Here is a 12,477-nt window from a genome sequence, read left to right as displayed (position 1 = left end):
CTCAGCTCTGCCACCTGCAGAGTGAGACCTAGGACAAGTCACAACATTCCCAGTGCCTCAGTTTTCTCTTCTATAAAATGGGGATAACAGCAGTGCCTGCCTTACAGGCCTGTGTGTATTCAAGGAGCCCACATTTGGAAGGTATCTGGCAAACGGCGATGATGAAGACGATGACATTCATTGGGCTAATTATGTGCCAGGCCATCTTTTCAGGGTTTTGCAAGTATTAACCCATTGGATCCTCCCAGCCACCCAGTGAACTACATACTTTAATGATCCTCATTTTTCAGGAAATGAAGCCCAGAGAGGTTAAGTGACTTGTCCAGTGTTGCACAGCCTGCAAGTGGCAGAGCTCAGCTTCACTGGCTTGAGCCCTCTCTAGCGTGTGCCAGCAGTGTTTCCAGTAGCCCATTGTTTGGCCGCTGTGTCCATGCCTGGGTGACCCCTACTTGGGAGTGGTGTGGAGCAGCTGCTCTGGTTGGCCGGGCCCGTGTCCCCAGTGTCTGGCCCCCTGATGGCCACGTCCATGTCCATGTCCAGTTTTCGTCCAGGCCAACAAGTTGCAGCAGCACATCTTTGCTGTGCACGGGCAGGAGGACAAGATCTACGACTGCTCGCAGTGCCCACAGAAGTTCTTCTTCCAGACCGAGCTGCAGGTGAGTGCCCTTGTCCGCTGCACACACCCCTCCTGGGGCTCTTTGGGGCTCCCACTGGCACTGAGGGCCTTGGGGTGAATCCATGATGGTGGGATCTTGTACTCAGCACCACCACAGCCACGAAAGCAACAGGCCCTGGACTTGTGCTTGTGGGTCTGGAGCCAGCGGCTGCCTTCCTGGCTGGCTGGTATGGGGTATGGCCTCCTGGCCTCACTGGTCCAGCATTCTCAGGAGAGCTGGACCATAGCAGCTGAGCCTGGAGCCAGAGTCGGAACGGTTAACATTTGTGCTGTTTCTGTTGCAAGTCCCTTCCCCGCTCAGGGATTTCATTTCCCCACTGGTATTACATGATGAGGTTCCACTGAACTTTGGATCTATGGCTGGTGGCCCGTGTGGCTTGCATGGCCGAGTTCTGGGGCCGTGTATGTGGCCGGAAGCTGGATCTGGGATCTTGGAACCTCCCACATGCCCAGGAAAGCTAGAAAAGTGAGAGCAATGGATACCGGTTGGGCCCCAACTCAGAGGAAGGGATACTTGCCAGTGGTCCTGAGGCCGATGCGGCCCTCAGACGGGGCACCACAGCCCTACAGCTTCCTCAGCCCCCCATGCAGGGCCTGCAGCAGCTGAGAGGGCCCTTGGGAAAGGAAGCGGCTGTGGTGGGCTTCCCAGGGCTCCTGTAGCCCGCTCCCCTCAGCATCCCACAGGTCCCTTCCCACCTGTTACTGGTTTTGGGGGATCCAGATCTGTGTCCAGGTGAAACCACCTTCTCACGCACTGGTTTTTGCAAGAAACTCTTTTAACACTGGAGAGGTGACATGCTGTCACAGAAATACCACACACACACAATAAAACACACACAAAGGAAAGTTCCACACACACAGTTCCTGTGCATACACACAGACATCATTTTCAGAGTAACACCACACCCCAAAAGAAGCAACACTCAGGCATCCGCAGAAGTACCACACGTACACACAGACACACCGGAATATCACATACTGAGAATAACACTGTTTTCAGCTGGGATGCAAGTTAGGTTCTGCTGTAGGAAAAAACATTCTCTAGCCCTGTCTTCAAGTAACAAAGACGTATTTGTTGCTTGTGTATCAGGTGGCTGGGGAGGACCTCTGCCCGGGGTAGTCAGTGACCTGGGCCGATGGCGGGTTCATCTCCTCTCATGTTTGCATGGTCACTGAAGCGGGGGTGGGGGGTGGCGATCACAGACCCCTCTCAAAACTTCACTGGGAAGCGACCCACATCTCGCTCCCACATTGTCTTGGCCAGAGCCCTTCAGGTAGCCATGCCCAATGTCAAAGGGGCGAGGGAGGGAATCCCCCGATGCCTGGAAGGAGAGGAGAGGTGGCGTTCCTCACAGCCCCACCACCAAGGACTAGCATACACTGCGGCCCCCCGGGTGTGTCTGCCCACGCCGTACACCTTGCCTGCACCCGCGTGCAGGCGCTGATCCTGCATTCAGCTGTGTGCTTCACGGCTGCAGCCACAGCAGAGTCATAATGTCGCTGGGGGCAGCAGTGGTGGCCCTCTTCTGGGACTGAAGGGGGGTAGCCATGCCTGTCGCAGGATAGCCCGCTTCACTGTGCTATAGCCTGTGCACTCAGCCAGACCTGGACCCATCCTGTCTGCACGGCTGCTGACAGCCGTCACCCAGAGGAGGTGGAAACAGGCCCACAGGGGGCACAGGAAGGATTCACCATCCTACAGTCAGGGTCCTGTTCCCATGGGCTGGTCCCGGGCCTGGGCCAGGCAGACAGAGCGGACAGGCCTGGCCTCTGACCTTGAACTGCACCAGGTGGGTGGCTGGAAAGCATATTTCTTTTCACTCTTCGGGCAGCCCCTCTGAGTTCCTGTAAGTCCTGTACCCCTCACACAACGTTCATTCCATCTCAGCGTGGGACAGAATTATGGACCCAGGCCCAGAGAGGGGGTGTTCTGCTGCAAAATGACCACCAGCAAGGTAGCGACCGCACCCAGGGCCCACTGCTGTCTCCCCATCCATCCGCAAACTGAGTGTGTACCTCTGTGCTGAGGCCTGTGAGGGAACAGCTAACTGCCTTCTCATTTGACCAAGGGGACTGGTGCCAGCCCCGATCGGCATCTGTCCAGGAAGCCTTGCTCGTGCACGGGCTATGCACCCTTCACCCTATCTCCACCTGCCTTACCAGCCTGGCCTAGCTACCAAAATGGGCTCCAAGTCCCCAGACAACGGAAGCTTTTTATAGCCCAACATGGCAGGCCGCTTTTAAACGCACTGGCTCATATAAACAATGATTCACTTAAACTTCAGACTTGCTCAGCCCTCTGGTCCCCCCACATTGTCTTGGATGCCAAGAGGGGGATGACTGCTCTCCTTGTTGGCTTTGAGGTTTTTCCCAGAGAAACTTCCCAGTCCTGCCTTTTTTGAGCTGCATCAGCATCCCTGTGCCAGAGGCCTAGCTCGTGGTGCACAGGTGTAGGCGGCCGTGGTTTCAAGCCAGATCTTGCTTCGGTTGCATCCACCTGGGGCTGCAGATGTCCCAGACACCAGAGTGGTTTGTGTGAGCTGATGATTCCCTGGGTCACCCTATCAACCTTTAAGGCAGATCCTCAAATGCCAAGAACCTCACTAAATTATAGCCTTAACGAGTCACTATTTTCTGCAATTAATTATTTTAATTACAGACCATTTAAATATGGAAGTGTTGTAGCAATGCCAAATCTATGCAAATAATGGCTTTCGTTAAGCAACTTGAGGAACAATTTTCTAGTTTTTTGAGAGAAGGGTTTTTCAGGCCTTGAAAATTTCATGGTCATTACGCTGAAGCTGGGGCTGGCAGACGAGTGGGTTATTTCCCTAGAGTGACATGTGGGGGTTGGGGAGTGCAACAGGAGACAGGGCCTGGCCCTTGCTGGGGCCTTGAGTGGCTCTCCAGTCTGTATGTCATGTAGGTCCAGTGGGGAGATTCAGGGCAGCTAACGTTTGTAGATACAAGTGACTCTGGGCTGAGAGGTCTTGAGAAGATGTGAAATTTAGGATTGTTCTCACTGTAGGAGCTGACTTCCTGCTGTGGATATAGAGGTAATAGAGGTAGGATTGGGCTCTGGAAGGCTTGGTCTGTGTCAGAGTGATATGCCTGCCTCCAAAGGGAGTGTTCTCTTAAGATGCATTAACAGGAGTTGTCAGAAAGAGGGAGGTGCAAGTCCTGTTTGATTCTGAGTTCACCTGGCTCTGCCCAGAGACTGCGATTAATTTAAAGACCTTTGGACAAGCCAGGGCACATTCACTGATTAGGTGCATGAGAGGGAACTCAAGTTGCTCTTTATTTGTTCAAAGCATGCAGATAGAGGGCCCGTCATGTACAGACACTAGATCTAGGAACTGACAAGACAGTGGTGAGTGAGACAGAGAAACACCCATAGGGCCTACGTTCTGGAGGGATTGATAGACACTTTCCAATAGTGGTCAATGACATGATGAAAATAAAACCAGGTAATAGGCTAGAGCATAATGGGAGCGAGGTTGGTTACAGCTTGGTGAGTGTGGTCAGGGAGGGCCTCTCTGAGGAGGTGGCATTTGAGCTGAGGTCTGGAAGGTGAGAGGGAGAGAGTGTGTGGAAGAGAGGCATGAGTGCAAAGGCCCTGTGGCCAGTGCAAGCCAGGTGTGTTGCTGGAACAACAGAAGGTGCCAATTGGCTGAAGCACAGTGAGTGGGTGGGGGGTGTGAAGGGAGCCGGTGGGTGGAGGCAAGGTCATGGCAAGGTTCATAGGACAGCAAAGCTATTTGGATTTTGTCCCCATTGTGATGGGAAACTGCGCATCACAATGGGAAGACATATTATCTGATTTACTTCCTGAACCCAAATTGAGAGACACTGACTATTAAGAGAATGAAAAGTCCCAGACAGGGAGAAGATATTTGCAAATCACATATTTGATAAAGGACTTGTATCCGGAACATATTTTTTTTTAACTCTCAAAACTTGATAATGAGAGGGGAAATCAACCAAAAAAAAGGAGCAAAAAATTTCAACACTTCACCAAAGAAGACAGATAGATGTTCAACATTGTTAGTAATTAGGGAAGAGCAAATGAAAACCATGACGTAATGCCATTGTACACCTAGTAGAATGACTCAAACAAAAACAAAAAACCAACGAGTGCCAGCCAGGGCGTGGAGGATCAGTTGGAACTCTCCTACATTGCTGGGGAAATGCAAAATGGTACAGCCACGTGGCAAAATAGTTTTTGAGTTTCTTACAACATTAAATGTACAGTTAACCTGTGACATAGCAATCCTACTGCTGGGTGTTTATTCCAGAGAACTGAAAACACTCTCATCCGGAAACCTCTACATGAATGATGTAGAGCTTTATTTATAATGGCCCCAAGCTGGAAACCTGCCCAATGGTCCCTTCCCTGGTAAATGAACAGACAGATGTATTTACATTCATACCATGGACTACTACTTGGCAATAAAATGCAACTGCTTATACACACAACAACATGCGTGAATGGTAAGTGGCAAGTGAAAGCAGCCAGACTCAAAAGGCTCCATACTGTGTGGTTGGTTCTATGTACATGATGTTCTGGAAAAAGGCAAAAATACTGGAATAGAAAACAGACCAATAATTGCCAGGGGCTGGGGGTAGGGAGAAGAAATAGGGAAGCCTGAACAAGATTCGTCTAAACACACACACACAAATGCACACATAAAGACATATACGCCCCACTCAGCCCAAGCAGGGTGCTAGGCTCCGGGCATGCAGCTTGGTTTCAAGGAGCTTTCAGGGGGCTAGTTCACCAGGAGAAGACTTGGCTGGATTGCGGGGGGAGCGTGGGGACAGTCGTCTTCAAGTGTTTGGTTTTTTAAAAATTATTTATTTATTTTTGGCTGCGTTGGGTCTTCGTTGCTGCGCACGGGTTTCTCTAGTTGCGACGAGCAGGGGCTGCTCTTAGTTGCAGCGCGTGGGCTTCTCATTGCGGCGCCTTCTCTTGTTGTGGAGCAGGGGGTCCAGGTGCGTGGGCTTCAGTAGTTGTGGCACGTGGGTTCAGTAGCTGTGGCTCACGGGCCCTAGCGTGCAGGCTCAGTTGTTGTGGCACATGGGCTTCGTTGTTCCGCGGCATGTGGGATCTTCCCGGAGGGAAGCTGTGTCCCACACGTGTTCGAACCCGTGTCCCTTGCATTGGCAGGCGGATTCTTAACTACTGAGCCACCAGGGAAGCCCTTCAAGTGTTTTAAGCTCTGCTGGGATGAGGGGGTCCTCAGCGTGCTTCCTGTGTCCCCCAGACTTCCGGTAGTGGGCGGAGCCTTGGGACGTGCATTGTCTTCTCTGACAGTCAGACTCAGGCATCACTCTCTGGGGTTAGCTCAAGCGAGGTGGGAATTATCTTGCAGGGACACAGGCGTGGCTTTGGATGCCAAGAGCTGGAAGTGTCGAGTTTTCAGCTGTCCATTTCCCAGGAACCAAGTGCTCTTTATCAAGGCAGGGACCTACTGCCTCTGCCCCTTTCTGGCTCGTGTCGTGTTCTCTCTCTGCAGCCTGGCTCTCTGGGCTCCTCTATACGTGGAGGAAGGTGGCCAGCACTGCCGCAGCTCCTGTCGTTTCTGCTGAGACAGACACACCTGGGTATTTCAACAGGTGTGTCTTTAGTGTGGGGATGTCGTTACACAAGTAGCCGGCAGCAACACCCAGCTCACCCAGAAATGGTGACTTTGGGTAACAGTCGGTGTGCAGGCAACAGGTTCTAGGTCCCTGGAGTGGGAATGTGATGGTTGCACTCAGGTCAGCTGTCCAAACCTGCTCCGGTGAGCTGTGGCCCTAGGTGGGGCCACTGAACGCCAACCATCAGGGGAAGGGGAACATGGGCTGGTAGACACCACAGATAGCCACTACGTGGGAAAACTGTCTACACGTGGAAGGAATGGAAGGTGCCAAAGTCCCTGTCAGTAGAGGTGTGCAAACAGAGCCCTTGTCTGAAATGCTGCAGAGGGAGAGGCTGCGAGCACAGTCTTTGTGAGAATGGCTCTGCATTTGAAGCCTTGCTCCATCATTCATCAGCTGTGGGTCTCAGTTTCTTTATCTGTAAAATGGAGTATTAATAGCTCCTACCTCGTGGTCATGTCATAAAGCCCTTGGCACAGTGGGTGGCACGTAGGAAGAGCTTGGTTATTACTGACACCTACCTGTTTTGCTTATCATTTACTATTATTATTATTAGCATTGTTATCATTAGTAGTAGTGGTCGTATATTACTAGCATTAGCCATTTTAAGATCAGAAGAAGACTTTTTAGGGTGCCCTCCGTTTGGGGTTTGCTGTGATTTCATGATTTCTGGCCTGAGTTGGAACAAAGTGAGATTCTAAATCCTTCCTTCTGTGGCACCCAGCCAAGTCTCAAGGCCATGGGCACCGGAGGCCCCCAGTGGGGCATGGGAGGTGCTGGGTGCAGAGCAGTGAGGCAAGGGGGGAAGGGCACGGAGCGGGGGCCAGAGGCTGGGACTTCAGGTCCCCCTTTCTACATGTTTCCGAGCGCCTTTGTCCCAGGCCTTTTCTCTGGACCCCGTCTTCCTTAGGTGTGCCCGGGCCCGGTGGAGGGAGGTATGCAGATTTGGTTGGGGATGTGAGACAATTTTGTAAACCACAGACCCCGAAAATGTCAGGGCTGTTGGCCTTGCATTTCCAGCCTCAGGCCTCAGCAGATGAAGGCCCGGGGCCCTGTGGGCCCCTTGCCAGGGGTTAGCTGACCTGAGGGGAGGGACTGGCTCTGCCTGCCCAGCCCAGCTGTCTCTGAATCCCCACGGACACCTCTGTGCCCACAGACACTGGCAGGGATGGCATCGCCTTCTCTCCATCCCAACAGCCTCCCTGCATCCCATTCTTCATTAGTGCTGGGGGAAGCCATGAGGGGGCACGCCGATTCCCAGCCATACGTGGCTGGCCTCTGACAGGTGGACAAGCTCCTCCCGAAACTGGACAAGAAGTAGTTATAACGGCCACCGCCCTGGGTTGACCCCTAGCGTGGGCCAGGTCCTGTCTTAAGCATTTTGTGTGGATTGCCTCAACGCAATCCCGTGAAGTAGGCACTCTTATTCCCATTTACAGATATGGAAACTGAGACTCTCAGAGGTTAAGTGATTTGCCCAGGGTCACTTGCAAATGGCAGAGCCACATGCAAAGCCAAATCGCCTTCGCCACCAAGGCAAACAGAAACCCTTCAAAGTGTAAATGAATTGCCATTTATATGAGCTAACAGATTTAAATGAGACCTGCGGTGCTGAACTATAAAAAGCCTGTGTCAGGGGACCCGGAAACGATTTTAGTAGTTGGGCCAAGCAGGTAGCACACATAGCGGTAACAGGGGCTGCAAAAGAAGCTCCTTGCGGGTGGACCCAGGCCGAAGCGCCCTGGGGACCGTTATACAGAGCCAGGTCTGTAGCCGTGTTCGTAAGGCTGGAGCTTGAGGCCAGGAACCTGCAGATTTTCTTGCAAGGAGCAAGGGGGTCAGTTCAGCTCAGGCCAGGCTTGGGGAGAGGAAGGATGGGGTCCAGTCGTGGAGACAGGAACCTCAGGAGACCTCATGCTTCCGGGCGCAGCCACCTTCCCACCTACGGCAGCTTTGCCGGGTGCTGTCACAGGAGGCTGAGCCAGAGAAAGGTCTGTTGATGGTGGAACGTCTGGCATCCTGCTGACCTCTGTGATGGGGCTGGCCTGGGCGCGGGGAGCAGCGGGCCTGCCCCGTGCCCTGGAATCTAGACTCCCTCATCGACAAAGCAAGGGGCCGCAGGAAGCGCATCCTGAGCCGGCCTGCAGTGGCAAAGCGGCCAGCCTGGCGTTGAGCAGGCGCATTTAAAGGATTAGCTCCCGCTGTTTGCTTGTGTGTGCCTAAGCACACCGCTTCCATCTAAATGATTACAATTGATTAAAAGCAAAGCTAGGTATTCTAACTGGCAACCTGGAGCCCTTCCGATGGGGCAAGCTGGGCTCTGCCAGGAGGAATCCTGGTACCCAGCCAGGGGGAGGTGTCTGTGAGCCAGGGGCATGGTCTGAGCTCCAGGGGCACCCCTCCCTCTTAGCCCTTGTGAACATTTGCTTTGACCCTTTCCCTCATTCCATTTTCGTTTCACGAACATTTACTGAGTATCTATGATAGGTGCCATCGCGGGGGCCTGGGCTGCAGCTGTGAACCGGTACACAAGGTCCCTGTTCTCACAGAGCCGATGGTCTACGGGAGACACTGACAATAAGTTAGTAAATACGTGAACGAGGCCGTTTCAGACTGTGGAAGTTTGAAGCCAGTAAAACACTGCTTTGGGACAGAAAGTGAAGTGTGTCTGTGTGCATGTGTGTCAGGGCAAGGAGGAGGGGATGTTGGGGGTGAAAAATCAGATCAGGTGGTCAAGGAAGGCTGGCGTTTCAACTGAGTCCTGAAGGTTGAGAAAGAGCCAGTGCAGGGAAGAGCCGGGGGAGCTTCCAGGAAAGGGAACAGCCAGTGCAAAGGCTCAGAGGCACGGACAGATTTGGGGAGTCCGAAGAACAGAGAAAAGGGCGGTTAGGCTGGAGAGGGGTGAACACCTTCTTGCTTCATTCTTCTGGGTTGTTCTTGTCTTGGCTTCTGGGACGCATGTACCCCTGCTGAGCCTTCTGCTTGAACACCCTCCCCTTCTTCTCGGTCTTCAGGCCCCAGCTCAAATGGTCCCTTCTCTGAGAAGCCCTCCCTGATTCTCCTTCCTTGGGCTTCTCCAGCCCTGCATTTAACCCCCTGATCCCTTTGCCTATACAGACTACAACAATTACGTCTACACCTGACTTCCCATTCTAATGTGAGTTTTTGGAGGGTGAAGCCTCTTTCTGCTATCTGTCCATCCATCCATCCACCGTATGTTTTACCATATTTGTTTTTAGCTCCTAGAAAGTAGGAAACAAAGGAAAGAGAACACAAACAAGGAAAGGAGTAAAAGAAGGAGAGTTGCAACTGCAGATTCTAGGAACCCATTTTAAAAATTCCTGGTCCTTATAAGATGGGTAACCAAGGAGCCAGTTTCCTTGCCTCTTTGCACTGCTGCTGTCAGAACCAGCCGGATAATTATAACTAATAATAATTAAAAATTGAAAGTGCTCTAGGCACATACTTAGCATTTGACTCTTTGGCTGAGCTTTTCTTGAGCAGCAGCGTCTTCCTCTTTCCTGCTTTAAAGACAGCCCAGTCTGTGCCATCCACCACTGCAGGGGGAGCAGGGCCGGGCTGGGCTTGGCCTGAGGGAACGAGAGGGAGATGCCCGGTGACACCCAGCAGTGGCTCCAGGCAGTGAGAACCGATTGCTGGCATTGGAGTCCTCCCCAGATTGCCCCTCCTCCATTGTTTTCTATTGCAGACACTTGCACTTTTCTGGCCTCAGTTTCCTTGAGTGTACAATGGGGTAGGACCTATTGCCTCAGGTTTTGTGAGGATGGACAGTTCATGGGCTGAAAAGCACTTGGTGAGCACTTAGAATATAAAGCTTCCTGGAGGTAATTACTGTGCATTTCAGGGTGTGATCCCTTTGTGTGTCCTGCCTTCCCCACCAGGTCAGGAAACCAGAGCCCAGCACAGCCCGATTTCTGTTAATCGTGGCAACGTGGTGTGGCGTGCCCACACAGCCTGGCTGCAAATCCCAGCCCCACTACCGAGTGGCTCTGTGACCTTGAGCAAGTCCCTGACCCTCTCTGGGCCTCAGCAAATGGAGGGTAATGACAGTGCCTGAAAAGCCTTCAGCTCCGGGTCTGGTCAGAGTCCAGGTTTGGTGAGCATCAGCCAGTGCTGTCGTCGCTGATGTGACCCGTGGGCTTCGGTTCACTCCTTCACTACTCATTCCTTCAGCCTGTCATGTGTGGATGTGCTCAGTGCAGCCCACAAGGTTTGCTGAGCACCTACTACGTGCCAGGTGTGTGCAGGTTCTGGGGACACACAAAGGCCTATGTCCCTCAGGTGCTGCCTGGAGAGGGATAGGGAACCAATGAGGACAAACAGGCAGAGTAGTGATTCCATGTTTGCGGCGTAATCTAGCGTAATGTATGCACTAAAGCATAGCATCCTAGCAATCATGCGGTGTGCTAAGTCTCACACAACAGGACTGCTGTACCCAGTAGAACCTGCAGCCGGGCCCCATGTGACATCGCAGGAGGCCTGGGCTGTGACCCTTCCTCTCTTTGTCTCTTTTTGAGTGGGGCAAGGCCTTTCCTGCTCACAGTAAAACACATCACCCTCAGCAGCAGCGTCCTGTCTCACCACTGCCACCACTTGGGGCAGCCGAGCCTCCCAAGGGGCCGTGTGTGCAGGTTTAGCGTCTACGTCTGGAGAAGACTGAGGGCTGGGCAGTGATTCTGCTCCTTGCCCTTCTGAGGCCCAGGCACAGGCCTGAGCCATTCACCCCACTGTAGTAAAATCGAGACATCTTTTCCCGAGTGTTTGCTGGAGGACTGATTCCATCTCTTCACATGTGCAGTCTTTTGAGACCTCACAGTGACGATCTCCATGGTACAGATGGGTGAACTGAGGCTCTCCTGGGTCACACAGCTGCTGGAGTCGCAGGGCTGTGAACACACACACAGCCTGACATTAGTGTCTGTGTTCTCGGCCCCAAGGCTGGGGCAGTGCACTTGCAGTCGACTCTCAAGCCCTTAAGAGCCAAGGGCAGGCCTCTGGGTGCTGGGTGCAGGCAGGCCTCACCTCCCAGGAGGGTAAGAGTTCCAGAAGGGGACTCGGAGATCGCCAGGCTGCTGGGGCACGTGGATGTCTTGCTCTGGGTGAGCTGCGGCTGCCGTGGTCACCACAGAGAGGAGCAAGCGAGGGGCGGGCCCTGGAGGAGCCCATGCCTGGCTGTGCTTAGATGCCCTCATGAGCCCCGGGGCTCTGCCTGCTTGAGCGATGAAGTGTGCGGAGGCCCAGGTGGGGACTGGGGGGGGGTGTCCTCCCAAGGCCCAGCTCCGGGCAGAGATGGCACTTGGAATCGGCCTGCGGCTGCCCGTCTGCCCATTGGAGCCTGTCATTCATGCCCTAGGGCGGGGGGCCAACGAACTTTAGAGGGGCACCATGCCATCATGACAGATGGGCATGGGGGCGCTGCCAGGAGCCTGAGGCCGGCGGCCATCGTGTATGTTGAGAGCCCAGCCCCTCGCCGGCGCTGTCCCAGCCGGGACCAAATGCCTTCAGTTTCTTAGAACAATGATAATACTAAGAACAGTGGGTGCCGTGTTGGTCCAAGGCTCCCAGAGGTTGGCACTGTACAAAGCCCTGCCCCCCTCATTGACTTAGACACAGAGGCAGCCCGACGTGCAGGAAAGACACAGGGCCTTGGGGGCCAGAGGGTGTGAATCTCAGAGTTGCTTCTTCAAGGTCCCTGTGACCTTGGGACATGTGACCTTCCCCCCGAGACTCACCGTCCTCACCTGGACAGCGGGCCGATGCTGCCTCTCCTGGAGGGTTAATGTGGGGATGCAGCGTACTGTTTGTGAAACACGGAACACAGTGCCCGGGCCCAGGAGGGCCTAACGGAAGGGGTGGCGTTGGGGGTAGAATTGATGTGCTGCCACTGCCCCACTTTCACAGATGGGAGACTCAATATCACGTCACACAGCTAGCAAGTGGCAGAGCAGAGCCTGAGGGGCAAGGAAGGGTGGAGGAATAATAGTAACAGCAACAACCCCAGGCCCTAAGTGGGGTGGGGGTGGGGCTTTGCATTGATTATCCTGTTTTATCCTCGTGACAATCATTTGAGGCCAATGCTGTCGTTCTCTCCATTTTGCAGAGGGGGAGACTGAGGCACACGCAGTGGCAGAGATGAGATT

The 12,477-nt window shown here is 53.5% G+C and overlaps 1 protein-coding gene across 5 annotated transcripts in view; it reads left to right on the top strand.

Annotated features, from left to right (window-relative positions):
* ZNF423 (zinc finger protein 423) overlaps positions 1-12,477 on the top strand; it is a 328,197-nt gene that overhangs the window by 298,036 nt on the left and 17,684 nt on the right. For all 5 annotated transcript variants that reach the window (XM_059044776.2, XM_067018596.1, XM_067018598.1 and 2 more), the window contains one exon: positions 541-656. In XM_059044776.2, coding sequence (XP_058900759.1) covers positions 541-656 — 116 coding nt within the window. The remainder of the gene's footprint in view (positions 1-540; positions 657-12,477) is intronic.

The sequence above is a fragment of the Kogia breviceps genome, chromosome 18 (assembly GCF_026419965.1).
Source record: "Kogia breviceps isolate mKogBre1 chromosome 18, mKogBre1 haplotype 1, whole genome shotgun sequence".
NCBI classification, from domain to species: Eukaryota; Metazoa; Chordata; class Mammalia; order Artiodactyla; family Physeteridae; genus Kogia; species Kogia breviceps.
The sequence above is the reverse complement of the archived record's forward strand: the minus strand, read 5'-3'. Positions and strand labels throughout refer to the sequence as shown.